Here is a 15265-nt window from a genome sequence, read left to right as displayed (position 1 = left end):
TTTCGTTATATGGAGACCTGCCTTGAATTCTAGCTTGTCCTTGACTTGGCCCATTATCTTAGGCTAATAAATGCCTTGACCTCGTTGAGCCTCAGTTTTCGTGCAAAAAAAAGCAGGCAATAATAAACCTTAGGGCAATAAGGGACGTGCTCTATTTGGGCGATGCCTTCCCTGCTGAGTAGTGTGGCCCTGTGATTTGTGAATTTGACTGATTCCTCTTATATGGCGCCGCAAGTCCCTCAGGACATCTATATCCTTCCTCCCAGCTGGGCCAGCCCTCAGGTGCTTAATGACTGTATTTACAGGCATCTAGCTCAGCCACGCATCCCCGGAGCTGCATCACCTCTGGCTATGCAGTCTTTCACTTATCAGGAGTGTTAATGAGATGCAGGGTAGAAAGGTCTTGCCACTCGCCCGCCCGCTCGTGGAAGCCGAGTAGATTGGTAACCACACCACGACTTCACGTTTACTGCATTAGACGCGCAGACCCTTAGGGGAGGCAGGGCTTCCCGGTATCGCCGAGCGGGCCCTGAGTGCAGAGGCTGGGCGCCCCTGCACACCCCTGCTGAGAGCCTGGCCACCCGAAAGACAGATCCCCCACCTTTCCTTCTTCCTGACCCGGCGCGCTTCCTGGGGAACAAACTCTCCCTTACCCTCAGCGGGGCTGGGGCCTCAGTCTGCGACATACAGTGGGACTCCTATGTCTGCATGCCTGAGGTGGGCGGAAGGGGGCGGTGGGTGCTGGGAAGACGTCCGTCCGCTTGCAGCTCCGCTGAGTCTCCAGCACCTGAAAAGCCGCGGCCAAGGCCCGAGGGACCAGCCCAGCCGAGATATTGGGGGCGGGGCAGCCCAAACCCAAACTGGCGGCTGGACCCGGCTCCAACTCGTCCCTCCCCAGTCCGGGACAGAGAGTCGGGAGGAGCTTGAACTGAGCTTCGGCTCCCGACTGGGCCTGGGCCCGGCTCCCACTGGTGCCACTGCACCTCCCTCCCTTCCTGGCCCAGCTCCTGGCCCACACTCGGCCCTGGCCCGGCCCAGACCCGGCCCTCTGCGGCTCCTCTGGGCTCCAGGTTGGCGCAAACAAAGCCCTGATTGACTGCCCGGAGGGGCGGGCCTCGCTGCATGGCCGCCTCCTCCCCTCCCAGGCCGCCAGGGATTTGCCGGGAAGGGCGGGGGCAGGGGTAGACACCCGGGGGTGCGCAGGACCGCAGGGGGCCGAGTCCTCTGGCTCAAGAAGATTGTGTTCACCCGCTGTCCGAGGCCCAGGCTGTCCCCTCAGGTCGTCCTCCTCAAGTCCAAGGAGGGACATGGGAGCTCCTGAGGGCAGGGTGGGGTTCCTCGCAGGCCAGCTGTCGTCCTAGGGTCCCCGGGGCCACCTCAGTTGCGGGCTGCTTGTGAGGAAGGAGGGAATGGGAGCAAAGAACAGGAGGGGTCTCCCCGAGGCTAGGGGTTGATCAATGTCGGTTCTAGAGCTTGCGGGGAAAAAGAGGACAGGAGAACAGGATAGTTTGTGCTCTTTCTTTCCATTTTAACTTTTCCTCTAACGGGCGTCCGGGCAAGAACAGGGTTCAGTAGTTTGGGAAGGGAGCTCGGAGAGGCAGTGGCGGCTGGAGTAGGTAGGCGAGTAAAAGGAGGAGGAAGGGCTGGGGAGAAGAGCGAGGCTCTAGCGGCTGCCTGTTGAGGGAGGAAGAGGTGGGGGGTGTGGAGGAGGGGGAGGAGAGAGAGATGACATGGGGAGAGGAGGAGGGGGTTGGACGTGGGAGGAGGAGGAGAGGGCTCGAGGGACCGTCTGTCGCGGGACGGGCTGGCCAGCTGGGGCGCGGAGCCTGGAGGAGGAGGCAGCGCCAGCGGCAGCAGCAGCCCTCCGAGCAGCAGCAGTTGCAGCAGCAGAAACAAGTACCAGCCACACAGCGGCTCCTCTGGCCCAAGCAGCCACAGTCCCCCGGCCGCGATGGCGCTGCAAAGCCAGGCGAGCGAGGAAGCAAAGGGGCCCTGGCAGGAGGCAGACCAGGAACGGCCGGAGCCGGTGGGTAGCCCAGAACCGGAGCCTGAGCCGGAGCCTGAGCCCGAGCCCGTGCCGGTGCCCCCGCCCGAGCCCCAGCCGGAGCCCCAGCCCCTACCGGACCCCGCACCTCTGCCGGAGCTGGAGTTTGAGTCCGAGCGGGTGCACGAACCCGAGCCCACGCCTACGGTGGAGACCCGCGGCACCGCGCGCGGCTTCCAGCCTCCCGAAGGTGGCTTCGGCTGGGTGGTGGTGTTCGCTGCCACCTGGTGCAACGGCTCCATCTTCGGCATCCATAACTCTGTCGGGATCCTCTACTCCATGCTGCTAGAGGAGGAAAAGGAAAAAAATCGCCAAGTGGAGTTCCAAGCAGGTGAGTGGCCCCGCACACCCCACTTGGCATTTTGGGCAAAGGTGGCTGCTCCCGCTGCCACCGACCCCATACCTCCCGGTCCAAGGCGCCCCTCCAATGCACTTCTCCGACTCCTCCCCTTACCCCTTGCCCCTTTCCCCTTTCCCATGACTCTGCTAGGGTGCGGGTTGCGGGGCTCTGGGCAGCCTCGACTGGGGAGACTAGGTGCAAGGCTTCCCGGGGGTACGAACTGGGACATTCATTGATCATTGGCAAGCAATGGACTTTTTTGGCCCTGGGACAAATCCAGATGCACCTTTCGGGTTTGTTTAAGGTACCTTTGCCCGTGTGTGCTGGGGGAAAATATTTGCAGGACTTTTTTTTTTTTTTTGGAGGTGGGGAGAAGTCATGAGGAGAGGAGAAAGTTGAGAGGCGGGGCGGGGTCTGAGAGAAGCACTGTAACGCGGATCTCCGCAGCAGCCCCCCACCCCCACCCCCACCCCCCGGTTCCTTTGGGGAAGCGGAGGTGTTTTCTGTTAAAAACACTTTAGGAATCCTGATGACTATGAGCGAAGAGTCAAACACATGGCAGGCGTGCGTGTCTGTAGGAGAGAAAGGGAGGGAGGGAGTTAGAGTGGGGGTGTGCGTGCTTCTCTGGCTGCTGCAGTTACGGCCCAGCCGTGCCCGGCAGTCCTCTGCCGCCCGGCGGGAGTGAACGGATCTCCGTGCCCTATGAGCCGAGCCCCAAAGCGGGTGGGGAGGCGGTCTCCGCAGTCTCCTGCCAGAGAGGCGTGAGGCGGCAGGCAGACTGGGCCCTGCTGCTCACTCCGCACCGCCCCCAACCTCAGCCCTGCCTTTCCCCGCACCCCGCGCCTCTCTGCTACCGGTGGGGTGCCTCGTTCGGCCTACAGCCTGAATGCCAGACCCGCCACTCCAGCTTTCGCCTGGGGCTGACTTGATCTCAGAGTTGGGGGGCATAGCCCTCGCTCTCCAGGCCAGTGGACGCAAGACCCCAGGCGTGCGCGCTCTTCGCATTGAGGCCGCCTGTGAGCTGGGAGAAGTCAGAGGAACCATCTCGCTTTCCCAGCAAAGCCGCTGGCGAAATCCCTCAGCAGTTCTGGTGAGGGACTCAGACGAAGACGGGGGATTGGGATGCCCTCTCTGGCAAGGCTTGCTCCCTCTCGTGGCTCCTCAGGACAGCTCGACTCTTGCCACCAGCTCCAACTTCACAACTCAGAATATGTGGCTTTTCGTAGTGTTGCCCTAGGACTGAGGGGTTCCTTCCTCTCGCCAACCTCCAACCTCCACGTATTTCTCCTGCCATTTGAGGGGACCTGGGAATTACTAAGTGAACATAGAAACCTTGAATTCTGTAGTGTCCACCTGTGGATTCCCTGGGCCTTCTCCCACCAATTTCAACTGAGGACTTGTGGTTTTAGTTTGCAGCTTTGCTGGACTTCCCTGGCGGAAGGGGCTTTGGGGATCTTGGTGCCTCAGACCTTGTTGATTCATTGGCACAGCAGCAGTGTGCAGGCCCCGCTGAAGATAGTTCAAGTGTGCGTCAGTGGCTGTCAAAGGAAGTCTCTTGACTACCCAGGCCCACTGTGATGCTGGAGTGGAGGGGTCCTGGGCCAGTGTAGAGCAACTTCTGCAGGGAAGATGGCTGCCACACTCACCCCTGGGATCACCTTTTTTCCTGCTTTGATGCAGTTCAGGGGCCCTTGGGAAAGCAGGCAGTGTAGGGACTCATGCTGTTGCCTAGGTTACCGCCAAGGGCACCTGCTGAGCATTGCCCTGTGGTTGAAGGCAGGCTGTTGGCCTTCAGGATCAGTGAGTGGCAAAGTCTGAGTGAAACTTGATGAGAAGCAGTAGAGGCTAGGCTGAAGCTAGGCCCTGGCATTTATATGGTGTGAGGAGGCCTAGATCTGTGATCTTAGGAGTGTATAATAAAACTTGGAAAAACCACTATTTTACCAGGAAGAGGCTCACTGCTGGGGAACAGACTTCAAAGTAGGTGATCATAGGGGACTCAGGGGGAGGGCTGGCTGGGACTTTCCGGTCAAGACCTCACAGTGCAGCTAGAGGGTGGGGGTGGTAGTGGGGGTGCAGTGGGATATGCAGAGGTGTGGCTAGTGCATACTCTGACACAGACCAGGTCCACTGAGGGGCTGAGGTCACTGGTTTAAAGTATAGTGAGTATAGGTCAGGAAGAAACAGAAAGGAATTTGGTATGTCCCTAGGGTCTCAAAATACTTTGACTTGGGTCCTTGCTGTAGTGTATCTTGAACTCACTGACATTATTTTTGATACTAGAGGCTCTCAGGGATACCACAGTTTTTATTTCGGAAAAGTCAGGAACACTCTACCACATTATGGAGCTCCTAGAAAATCTCATCCTCAGTACTACCTTTCTTGAGCCCTTCAACTTTCCCAAGCAACCATTCAGATCCTGAGATTCTGAATGTGTCTTTGCCTGAAGACACTTTCTGCTGTTTACTCAAAATTTTCCCAGCCATCTGTGCCACAGCACTGGTGTCTCAAAGGGATAGAAGAAGCTAATCGAAGTTTGTATCATTTTTATCAGCCAGTATTTGTCCAATAGCCATTCTGGGAGAAACAGAATGTACACCCCCACACTCAAAGAATTTGGTGTGTAGTCCATTTTTATTAATGTTTGACATGACTTCCATCTCTAAAAGTCTATGAATTTAGTGTTTGGAGGCACCTCGTAACTCAATTTCTCTTTGACTAGGCCTAATATCTTCACAGACCTAAAGCTGTGTTGATTGGCTTAATGGGCGGAAGGTCCTGCAGATGATTGGGATTGTTGTGAGGAAGCCCCACAGAAAGGTAGTTTTTTGTACTTTATTTTTAGAGATGGGATCTTGCTCTGTTGCCCAGGCTGGAGTGCAGTGGCACAGTCATATTTCACTACACCCTCAAATTCCTGGGCGCAAGCAATCCTCCCACATCAGCCTCTCAAGTAGCTAGAACTACAGGCATGCACCACCACCCCTGGCTAATTTTTATTTGTTATTATTTTTTAAAAAAACAGACTCTTGCTGTGTTGCCCAGGCTGGTCTCAAACTCCTGGCCTCGAGCAATCCTACTGCCTCAGCCTCCCAAGTAGCTGGGAAGAAAGGTAGTTTTGATGTTTGAGGAACAGCTCCACATCAGAGTGCCTCTGGGCATGGGAAAAAGCCACAGAAATTAGAAGGGAAATGGGATTCAGGCCTTACTAGAGCATACAATGTGCAGTTTTTGTGGATCCTTTGATGTATGCAGTTTTGTGGTGTCACCAGCTGTATATCTTGTCCCCTCTCTTCACCAGTTTTGGAGGAAAGCCAACTTTCCCTGGGTCCTAGGCTTGGGTGGATTGGCAGGCAAAAGGTTCCTGAGAGGGAGGCAAGTAATCAAAGTCTGGTTTAGTGAAAAAAGAGAAAAGATCAGGAGGGAAATGAGCCTGTATTTCTTGCCAAGATCATGGGAAATTTGGGAGTTCCCCAACCCAGACCAAATAGCAGACAGGACAGGAGACAACCAGGCAATTCTGTGGAAAGTAGAGGCCCAAGCATAGCTTCCTAGGGTGGTAGGGGGGCCTTTTTGGAGAAAAGAGGGGAAAGAGAAGCAAGATGCCATTGGTTGTAGGCCCCAGCTCAATATTGGGAGCCTAAGTGAGTTGGAGCTGCAATAGGGTTAGGATTGGGAGTTCAGAAGACAAGGAAGAACAAGCCAGAATTGCTAACATTGGCTCTATGCTTAAGTCTTTTTAAAAGTACTCCAGAGTAAAACTTGACTGCCAGTCCACCATTGAGCCATAAAATATGGAAGGCATTTTTTTGTTGTTGTTGGGCAGTTTATAAGCATGGTCCTTGTAAGCTCCCAAGGGGGGTCAAGGCTGAGGCTTTCATTACCAGAGAAAGGGACAATGGTCAGGAAGGTTCACTACTAGGCACAAGATAGTTCAGGCTGATGCTCCACTCTGATGGAAACAGAATTTTCTAGGCATAGGGAAGAATGATACACACTGCCTTTGGGTGAACCAAGGGTCCCAAGGATGGGTGGGGCCAGGTAGAGCAGGCTGTCTTTCTCCTTCCCACCTTAGGGATTCATTGCTCAGTGTCTCACTGGACTGTAACACTAAATTGCTGACTTTGGGAGCAAAGTATATTTTGAGCAAATCTGCCCATCTGTTGACTTCAGCTGAAGGCTCTTGACTACTGTCCAGCAGAGCTAGATCAGGTTGGCTTAGCACCTGCTGTGGTGCTTCAAGCCACACAGCCCTTGGCCAGGCATCTCTCAAGTTGTTCCCCTGCCTCCTTTCCAACCAAACGGGATCTTGAACTATGACCATGACTCATACTGAAAGGGATGAGAATAAGAGATTGGGTCATTTGGAGGCCAACCAGGAGGATGCTTGTTTGAGTTGGGGTAGCTGGTTGAGGCTGGATGCCTGGCTCACTGTCCAGTGGCCTCAAATGCTCATTCTAAGTCTAAAAAAGCAAGACCCAGGGCCAAATCTGGACTCCCCAAAGCTGGCGGTCTCAGTGATACCAACTAGGCAGTAACTATGACTTACACAACTTGTGCCCCTAACTTGTTCTGTGACTTTGGACAGGCACTTCACCTCTCTGTATCTCAGTTTATCTATCTATAAAATGAGAGGGTTTGACTAAATAAACTTTCTATCCTTCTAAAATTACGTGATATCTTATTCTTTACTATTCATATGTCATACATTTTGACTCATTTAAGCAAATAAAAGTTTGTTAAGCTGCCTGAATGACAGTGAGGATGGGTTGGGAGAAGATTGGGAAAGCAAGGAAAAGCCATCATTTCCCCACATCATTTGTATTTAAAGACTATGGGGCTGCCCATGGGTATAGATGTGTTTAAAATTTACCCATTCCTTTTTACTCAGTATGTAAGGGCAACCCTGCATGTGGAGCTGCTTCTTCTAGAGTGTCCTGGTTGGTATGGAGCTGGGTCTCCAAGAGAACTCCCTCAATTTGGCCTGCTACAGGCAAGCAGGGTGGGTCTGTATGCTGCTGTTTTCCAGCATTTGAACCTGTTCCTCAAAAGCATTAAATTATAAACATTTCCTCAAGCCTCAGTTTGGACCCCTCTTCTGAAATTTAATTTCTCACAGCACAGTCTTATTTCTCAGAAATGCATAGTCAGTGTGACCTTGATTTGCTGTTACTTCCAGCTAGCAGAGGAAACGGATTCCTAGATGGGGTTCCCTTCAGAGGTCTTCAAACAGGGCATTTTGTTAGCTGGCTCAGGGCCACTGCCTGGATCCTGCTGTGGTGGGGTTGGGAAAGGTTGCTACTGTGATCCTGGAGAAGGCCCCATTAGATGTCCACAATCCCTGGTCAATTGCAGCATCAGGGCTTAACTGAGAGTGTGCTTAGGGAAGTAGTAGGCACAGAAGTCTCTTTCCTTTTCCTTGGATGTCATTGGCAGTATTGCCTCAAGCCCATGAAGAGTAAACAAGCAGCTGGACTGTCAACATTTGTAGAATTACATAAAGCATGCCATCTCAACCTTTTGAGCAGAGCAGTTTCCCAGGAAGATGCACTGCTTTTCCCACCAGCCTCATTTTATGGTTTTGTTGCATTTTGAAAAGGTAAAAACTATTCTTTTCAGATTGTGTGAACTATGGAGTGGGACGTCCTGTCTTGAAAGGAGTTGTCTCACCTGAGATTGAATGATTGAACCCTAGAGAAAAGGCTTTGTTCTACACATACACACATGTGTGCACGTGCACACACATACATATACATCCTATGCCCTATACCCTAAGCCATAGATTATGAATATTCTATCTGAAATAAGTCATTTCTCATCTGTTCATGGAATTAGGTGTACCAGAGGCTTCTATAAAGATTATGCTGGGGCCGGGCGCGGTGGCTCAAGCCTGTAATCCCAGCACTCTGGGAGGCCGAGGCAGGTGGATCAGGAGGTCAGGAGATCGAGACCATCCTGGCTAACACAGTGAAACCCCGTCTCTACTAAAAAATACAAAAAACTAGCCAGGCGAGGTGGCGGGCGCCTGTAGTCCCAGCTACTTGGGAGGCTGAGGCAGGAGAATGGCGTAAACCCGGGAGATGGAGCTTGCAGTGAGCTGAGATCTGGTCACTGCACTCCAGCCCGGGTGACAGAGCAAGACTCCGTCTCAAAAAGAAATAATAAATAATAAACAAATTTAAAAAAAAAAAGGCCGGGCGCAGTGGCTCACGCCTGTAATCCCAGCACTTTGGGAGGCCGAGGTGGGCGGATCACAAGGTCAGGAGATCGAGACCATGGTGAAACCCCGTCTCTACTAAAAATACAAAAAATTAGCCGGGCGCGGTGGCGGGTGCCTGTAGTCCCAGCTACTCAGGAGGCTGAGGCAGGAGAATGGCGTGAACCTGGGAGGCCGAGATCGCGCCACTGCACTCCAGCCTGGGTGACAGCGTGAGACTCCGTCTCAAAAAAAAAAAAAAAGATTATGCTGTACTAGTGCAAAGGAACCAGACTAAGAAGCTTGCTAGGTGAGGGTGATGAAGAGTATGGCCAGCCTGGGTTGTACCTCTTGAGTTGGACCCATTTGCAACTCCCCAGCAGTGGGACTGGGAAACTTTATTGCAAGTTTTTTTCTGCCTTCATCCTCCTGTATCTCTCCCAGTATTCAAAGATTACTGGGAAGCGGGTTTAGGCAACCCCAGCTCTCTCTGGCTTTAGGGGTGACAGAAGACTAAACCTAGGGAGATTTCATCACCTGCCTGAAGTTGGGTGCTACGGTAGATAATGTGAAATCGCTTGACACCTCCTTGTGGGTGGGGAATGTGGCCTGTTTGGGTGGCTTGAGGAAGTGCAGCCTCTTCACCCTAGGAGTCTCACCCTCTTTTATCCTCTGCTTTGCTCCAGTTTCCAGCATTGGTGGGAGAAGGGATGAAATTGGCTGTCCCAATCACATATTTTCTCAGCTTCTCCTACTTCCACAATGCATTTTTTATCATGTTTGCTATATGTGCCATACCCTTTTCTCCCAGTATTGTTCTCTCTCTTCTTTTTCTTCCTACTGCTCAGTTACAGGAACAATTGGGGTTTGGGATGTTGTATAGGCCCAACTCCTGCCAGAGTCACAGGCCCACTCCTACACATCCGACAGAGGCCTCCCTTCCCCCCTTCCCCTTCCTTTCCTCTCTTACTTTCCATTTTCTGGGTGAAGGGTGACTTTTGATGGAGCACTCAAGAGTGTGGAAGCCATCACCTCTGGATTTTTTGCATTAAGATAGCTGCTATGACACCCTTTTTGTCACTTCCACACCTCTTTCCACAGCCCTAGTAACCCAGCTCAGGAGATAGTATTGTAGAAAGTCTTACTCAATAATATTCAACAAATGTCCTCATTACTTGTGTTCCTTTCTTTTCAAATCCTGACTATCATTGTCCCCCATCTCCTGGGCCAACTGAACTTCCAGAGATTTCATATTGGTTTTTGGTAGCTTCAGTGTTTCTGGTTCATTCTGTTTTGAGCCCCCAACATCTATTTTCTTGCCAAAACTGCTGCACAATTGGTTGTAGAGGGGTCAGAGAAGGGAGAAGACAGACATTTAAGTCCTAACTAGAGTCAAAAGTGCCTTTACAGGAAGACTGCTCCAGCCCAGGAGGTTGAGGCTACAGTGAGCCATGATCACACCACTGCACTTGTCTCAAAAACAAAAAGAAAGAAAAAGAAAAAAATAAGCCGGGCCCAGTGACTCAAGCCTGCAATCCCAGCATTTTGGGAGGCTGAGGCAGGAAGATCACTTGAGTCCAGGAGTTTGAGGCCAGCCTGGGCAACAAAGGGATACCCTGTCTCTACAAATTTTTTTTTAAATCTAGCCTGGCATAGTGGCACATGCCTGTAGTCCCAGGTATTTGGAAGGCTGAGATACTAGGATCACTTGAGCCCAGGTAGTTGAGGTTGCAATGAGCCATGATCACACCACTGCACTCCAGCCTGGGTGACAAGTGAGACCCTGTCCAAAAAAAAAAAAAAAGTGCCTTCAGGGAGGGTGGAGCTGGAGGAGCGAAGCTCCCAGTTTAGTTGCTGTTCTGCTTTTACACAGCTGAAGGGGAAAAGAAAGGGAAATGTTGCCAAACAAGCAGTGCCCACACCATCTTTTTCCTCAACTTAACCCATGGATCTGCTCACCCACCCGCTTATCCAGACTGGAAGGATATATGCATGCACTCATGTGTCCAGACCTATGTGTGTGTGTGTACAGCAGGGTGTGCGATGTCTGTCCAAGCCAATTAGCACAGTTACTTAGAATATGGTGCCTATGAGACTGAGGTCACAGGTTCAGTCACTTGTTCAAGTAACTGAGCTTCATACAAAGAAAAGAGCTATTCCTTTGTTCATGGCCCATGTCACTTGTGTGGAGCTGTCACTAATGCTAGGGGAGACCAGGTAGAAGAATAGAGATGACTTCTTATAAGCCTTCCCTGCTACTGGGAAAAAAATGTGAAGCACACAGCCTAATGATGGCTGCTCTGCTGCATTCCACGGTGGAGTTTTGCTGACATTTACCTCCTTACATCTGCCTAATATTCACTCTAATAAGTATAATAATAGTGGCGGTAGTAATAGTAATAATAATTGCTAACATTTATTTTACATTTAGCAATTAAGTCTGTGCAAGGCACTATACTAAGCACTTTACATGTACCAACTCATTTTAGTTCTCAACAACCTTATGAAGTAGGTACCATTATTTCCTCTATTTCACAGATAAAGAGAAGCACACAAATTAAGTAACTTGCTCAAACTCATAGCAGATAATGGCTGAGCCAGGATTTGGACCCAAACAGTCTGAGTTTAGAACTCTTGCTTTTAGACCTCACCTAAGACATAGTGAAGATGTAGGGGGCAACTACCAAGGGAGTTGCAGTTTTTCATTCCTGTACCTTCCGGCATCCTTATGACTCAAGGATAAAAAGAGATGACCAAGAAGGGGTTAATAAATCAAAAGATTGATAGTTTCATGATACATGGCATACTCCTCTAACTACCCAGTTTACTCTACCCAGATTTGTACGCAAAGGGTCATAATTCTTGAGTCCAAAAAGTCCATAGAAACTCTCTTCAAAATGCAAATCAAAACCGCAATGAGATACCATCTCACACCAGTCAGAGTGACTATTATTAAAAAGTCAAAAAATAACAGATACTGGTAAGGTTGTGTAGAAAAAGGAACATTTATACACTGTTGGTGGAAATGTGAATTAGTTCAGCTGGAAACAGTTTGGAGTTTGCTGTTGTTGTTGTTGTTGTTGTTGTTGTTGTTGTTGTTGTTTTGAGACAGTGTCTCACTGTCGCCCAGGCTAGAGTGCAGTGGCGCGATCTCAGCTCATTGCAGCCTTGACCTCCCAGACTCAAGGGATCTTCCCACATCGGCCTCCCAAGTAGCTGGGACTACAGGTGCACACGACCATACCCAGCTAATTTTTGTATTTTTTGTAGAGATAGGGTTTCTTCATGTTGCCCAGGCTGATCTCAAACTCTTGGACTCAAGCCATCCACCCTCCTTGGCCTCCCAAAGTGCTGAGATTACAGGTGTGTGCCACTGCACCCAGCCTCAGTTTAAAACAGAACTACCGTTTGACCCAGAAATCCCATTACTGGGTTCATAGCCAAAGGAAAACAAATCATTCTACCAAAAATGACACATCCCTATGTATGTTCTTTGCAGCACTATTTACAGTAGCAAAGACATGGAATCAACCTAGGTGCTCATCAATGGTGGATCAGATAAACCAATTGTGGTAGATATACAACATGAAATATTATGCAGTCATAAAAAGAATGAAATTATGTCATTTGCAACAACATGGATGCAGCCAGAGACCATTATCTTAAGTGAATTAACAAACAGAAAACCAAATACTGCATGTTCTCACTTATAAGTGAGAGCAAAACATTGAGTATACATGGACATAAAGATGGGAACAATAGACACTGGAGACTACTAGATGGGGAAGGTTGGGAAGGGGATGAGAGTTTAAAAACTACCTATCAGGTACCATGCTCGCTACCTGGGTGACATGATCATTCATACGCCAAACCTCAGCAACGTGCAATTTACCCATGTAACAAACCTGCACATGTACACCTGAACCTAAAATAAAAGTGGAAAAAGAAACTGTCTCTTCTTGTTTAGCCCTGAACAAGTCACATAACTTTCTGGGCTTCAGTATTCTTATCTACAAAATAAGACAAACAGTATCTACTTTAATAAGACTATGAAGGGTCAAATGAAAGTGTGAGTATGTGAAAGATCTTTGTAAATTACGAAGTGGTTATTATTATTATTATTATCCTTTTCCAGCCTCTAAAAACAGAGTCCCTATACATTTCTCTAAATGTTTCTCTAAGTATTTCCTCCCCATCTCCCACCTTCCCACTCCATATTTTCCATCTCCCCACTGTATTCTTCTGCAATTTGACCCCTGTGTCCTGTAGCTAAATACTAGCTGTTTTCTTTGTTCCTCAGTTCTCTGAGAGCCCAGGGAGAGGAGGGGCCAGATCCTAGGTCATATACATTCAAGGAAGCAAGGCATGTTGAAATATTTACAGCACTTGGCAGGAGCTCACAAACCTCCCTACAAGTCAAGGACTGAGTTTTTTTAGTAGGAGTTGCTAGGGGTTGGGGGCAGATGGTGGGGTGGAGTTAGGGTGTCACTTCCTCCCGAGGATCTCTCACAGAGCCTCTGTTCTCCTGCAGGTAATGAAGAATAAGGAAAGGGATATTTAGGGTCAGAAGGTCTGGGCCAGGGGACATCAAGCATAGAAGGAGCTTTGCTCCTTTGTATTCAGCTTTGGAGTGGGCCAGTTTCCTTGTGTTCTAAACAGGATAGCCCCAGAGAACAGAGGCCACAGAATTGTGGCCTTCACAAAGAAGGACTGCAAAAGCAGTTTTGATTAAGCATTTCAATGGCCACTAAGGGAGTTTTCATTAAGACAAGCTAGTAGGCAAATCAGAACAAAAATGTTTTGCTTTTTTGTTGCAAACAACAAAACAAAATTCCTAAACCCGTCTTTAAGACTAAGATTTCAAGTATACTAGGACTCACCATATTGATTTTCAGTAATTTAAATGCCTTCTGATCTGGAAGGCATTTTAGAGATCACATAATCTTACTCCCTCTGGTTCCCATCTTAAAGGTGGAAAACAGACCTGGAAATACGTGACTTTAATCAGCACTGTGGGTAGACGCTTGTAATAGAGGTTGGTTTGTCAGAGGACTGGGGAATAAGGGGTAGGCTGCTGTCACATTAGGAGTTCCCCAACTCAATCACTGGCATTCTTCTTCCCTTTCTCTCTCCCTGAACTTTTCAAAGTCAATCCCCAGACACTACTTTGTGGAAAGAGATGGAGACAAAATTCAAAAGGTATGATGGTGAAAAGTCTCTTTCCCAGTCCTATCTCCCAGCCACCCTGTTTCCCTCCCTAAAGGCCACCAGTGTTATCTGGTGTGTCCCTTCAGAGATACTCTGTATACGTACAAGTAATTGTGTGTGTGCACACATGTGTGTGTATACTCTACCCTTAATACTTTCAACTTTTACTATAAAGAGCACACAGGCCAGACGTGGTAGCTCACACCTGTAATCCCAGAACTTTGAGAGGCCGAGGTGGGTGGATCACTTGAGGTCAGGAGGTTCAAGACCAGCCTAGCCAAAATGGTGAAATCCTGTCTCTACTAAAAAATATAGAAACTAGCCGGGCACGATGGTGTGCACCTGTAATCCCAGCTACTTGGGAGGCTGAGGCAGGAGAATTGCTTGAACCCAGGAAGCGGAGGTTGCAATGAGCTGAGATTGTGCCACTGCACTCCAGCCTTGGCAACACAGCGAGACTCTGTCTCAAAAAAAAAAAAAAAAAAAGTACCCGTGCAGATTTCTTACGTGGGTAAATTATGTGATGCTGAGGCTTGGGGTCTTAATGATCCTATCATCCAAGCCATAAGCATAGTACACAACAAGTGGTCCTTCAGCCCATGCACCCCTCCCTCCCCTGTCTAGTGATCCCCACTGTCGATTGTTCCCATCTTTACAATCATGTGTATTCAATGTTTAGCTCACACTTATAAGAACATGTGGTGTGCCCTACTTTTAAAGTACAAATGGTAGGCTACCATCCACCTTATCCTCCAGCTTGCTTTTCATACTTCGAACTATATTTTGGTACATTAAGTTCATAAAGTTTTCACTTTTTAAATGATTGTACCATATTCCATTTTATGGCCATATCACAATTTATTTAATAAACACCTTACATTCAGGCTGTTACTAACCTTTGACTATGGGGCTTTAGTGTCAAACAGTGCTAGATTCTGCTTACTTTCCGAATGACTTGCCTTGACAAAGTTTTTTTTTTTTTTTTTTTTTTTTTTTTTTTTTTTTTTTTTGAGACGGAGTCTTGCTCTGTCACCCAGGCTGGAGTGCAGTGGCCGGATCTCAGCTCACTGCAAGCTCCGCCTCCCGGGTTTACGCCATTCTCCTGCCTCAGCCTCCCGAGTAGCTGGGACTACAGGCGCCCGCCACCGCGCCCGGCTAGTTTTTTGTATTTTTAGTAGAGACGGGGTTTCACCGTGTTAGCCAGGATGGTCTCGATCTCCTGACCTCGTGATCCGCCCGCCTCGGCCTCCCAAAGTGCTGGGATTACAGGCTTGAGCCACCGCGCCCGGCGACAAAGTTTTTAAACTTCTTGGAGTCTAAGCTTTCTCATACATAAAATAAGTATAATAATACCATCTGTCATTGCTGGTGTGGAGATTAAATGAGATGAGGCATGTAAAACATCTAGCATACAGCCTGGCATGTACTAGGTGTTCACTAAGTGTTTGTGCTCTCCCTGCTCACAAGCCCTCCCTAT

At 49.3% G+C, this 15265-nt stretch overlaps 1 protein-coding gene across 1 annotated transcript in view; it reads left to right on the top strand.

The window, feature by feature from the left end:
• The first annotated feature begins 1774 nt into the window (after positions 1 to 1774).
• LOC105496940 (solute carrier family 16 member 2) overlaps positions 1775 to 15265 on the top strand; it is a 100516-nt gene continuing 87025 nt past the window's right edge. The window contains exon 1 of the mRNA XM_011767581.3: positions 1775 to 2375. Within this exon, the coding sequence (XP_011765883.1) occupies positions 1952 to 2375 (424 nt within the window). The 5' untranslated portion in view covers positions 1775 to 1951. The remainder of the gene's footprint in view (positions 2376 to 15265) is intronic.

This window comes from Macaca nemestrina, chromosome X (genome assembly GCF_043159975.1).
Source record: "Macaca nemestrina isolate mMacNem1 chromosome X, mMacNem.hap1, whole genome shotgun sequence".
Classification (NCBI taxonomy): Eukaryota; Metazoa; Chordata; class Mammalia; order Primates; family Cercopithecidae; genus Macaca; species Macaca nemestrina.
This window is presented reverse-complemented; position numbering and strand designations above follow the sequence as displayed.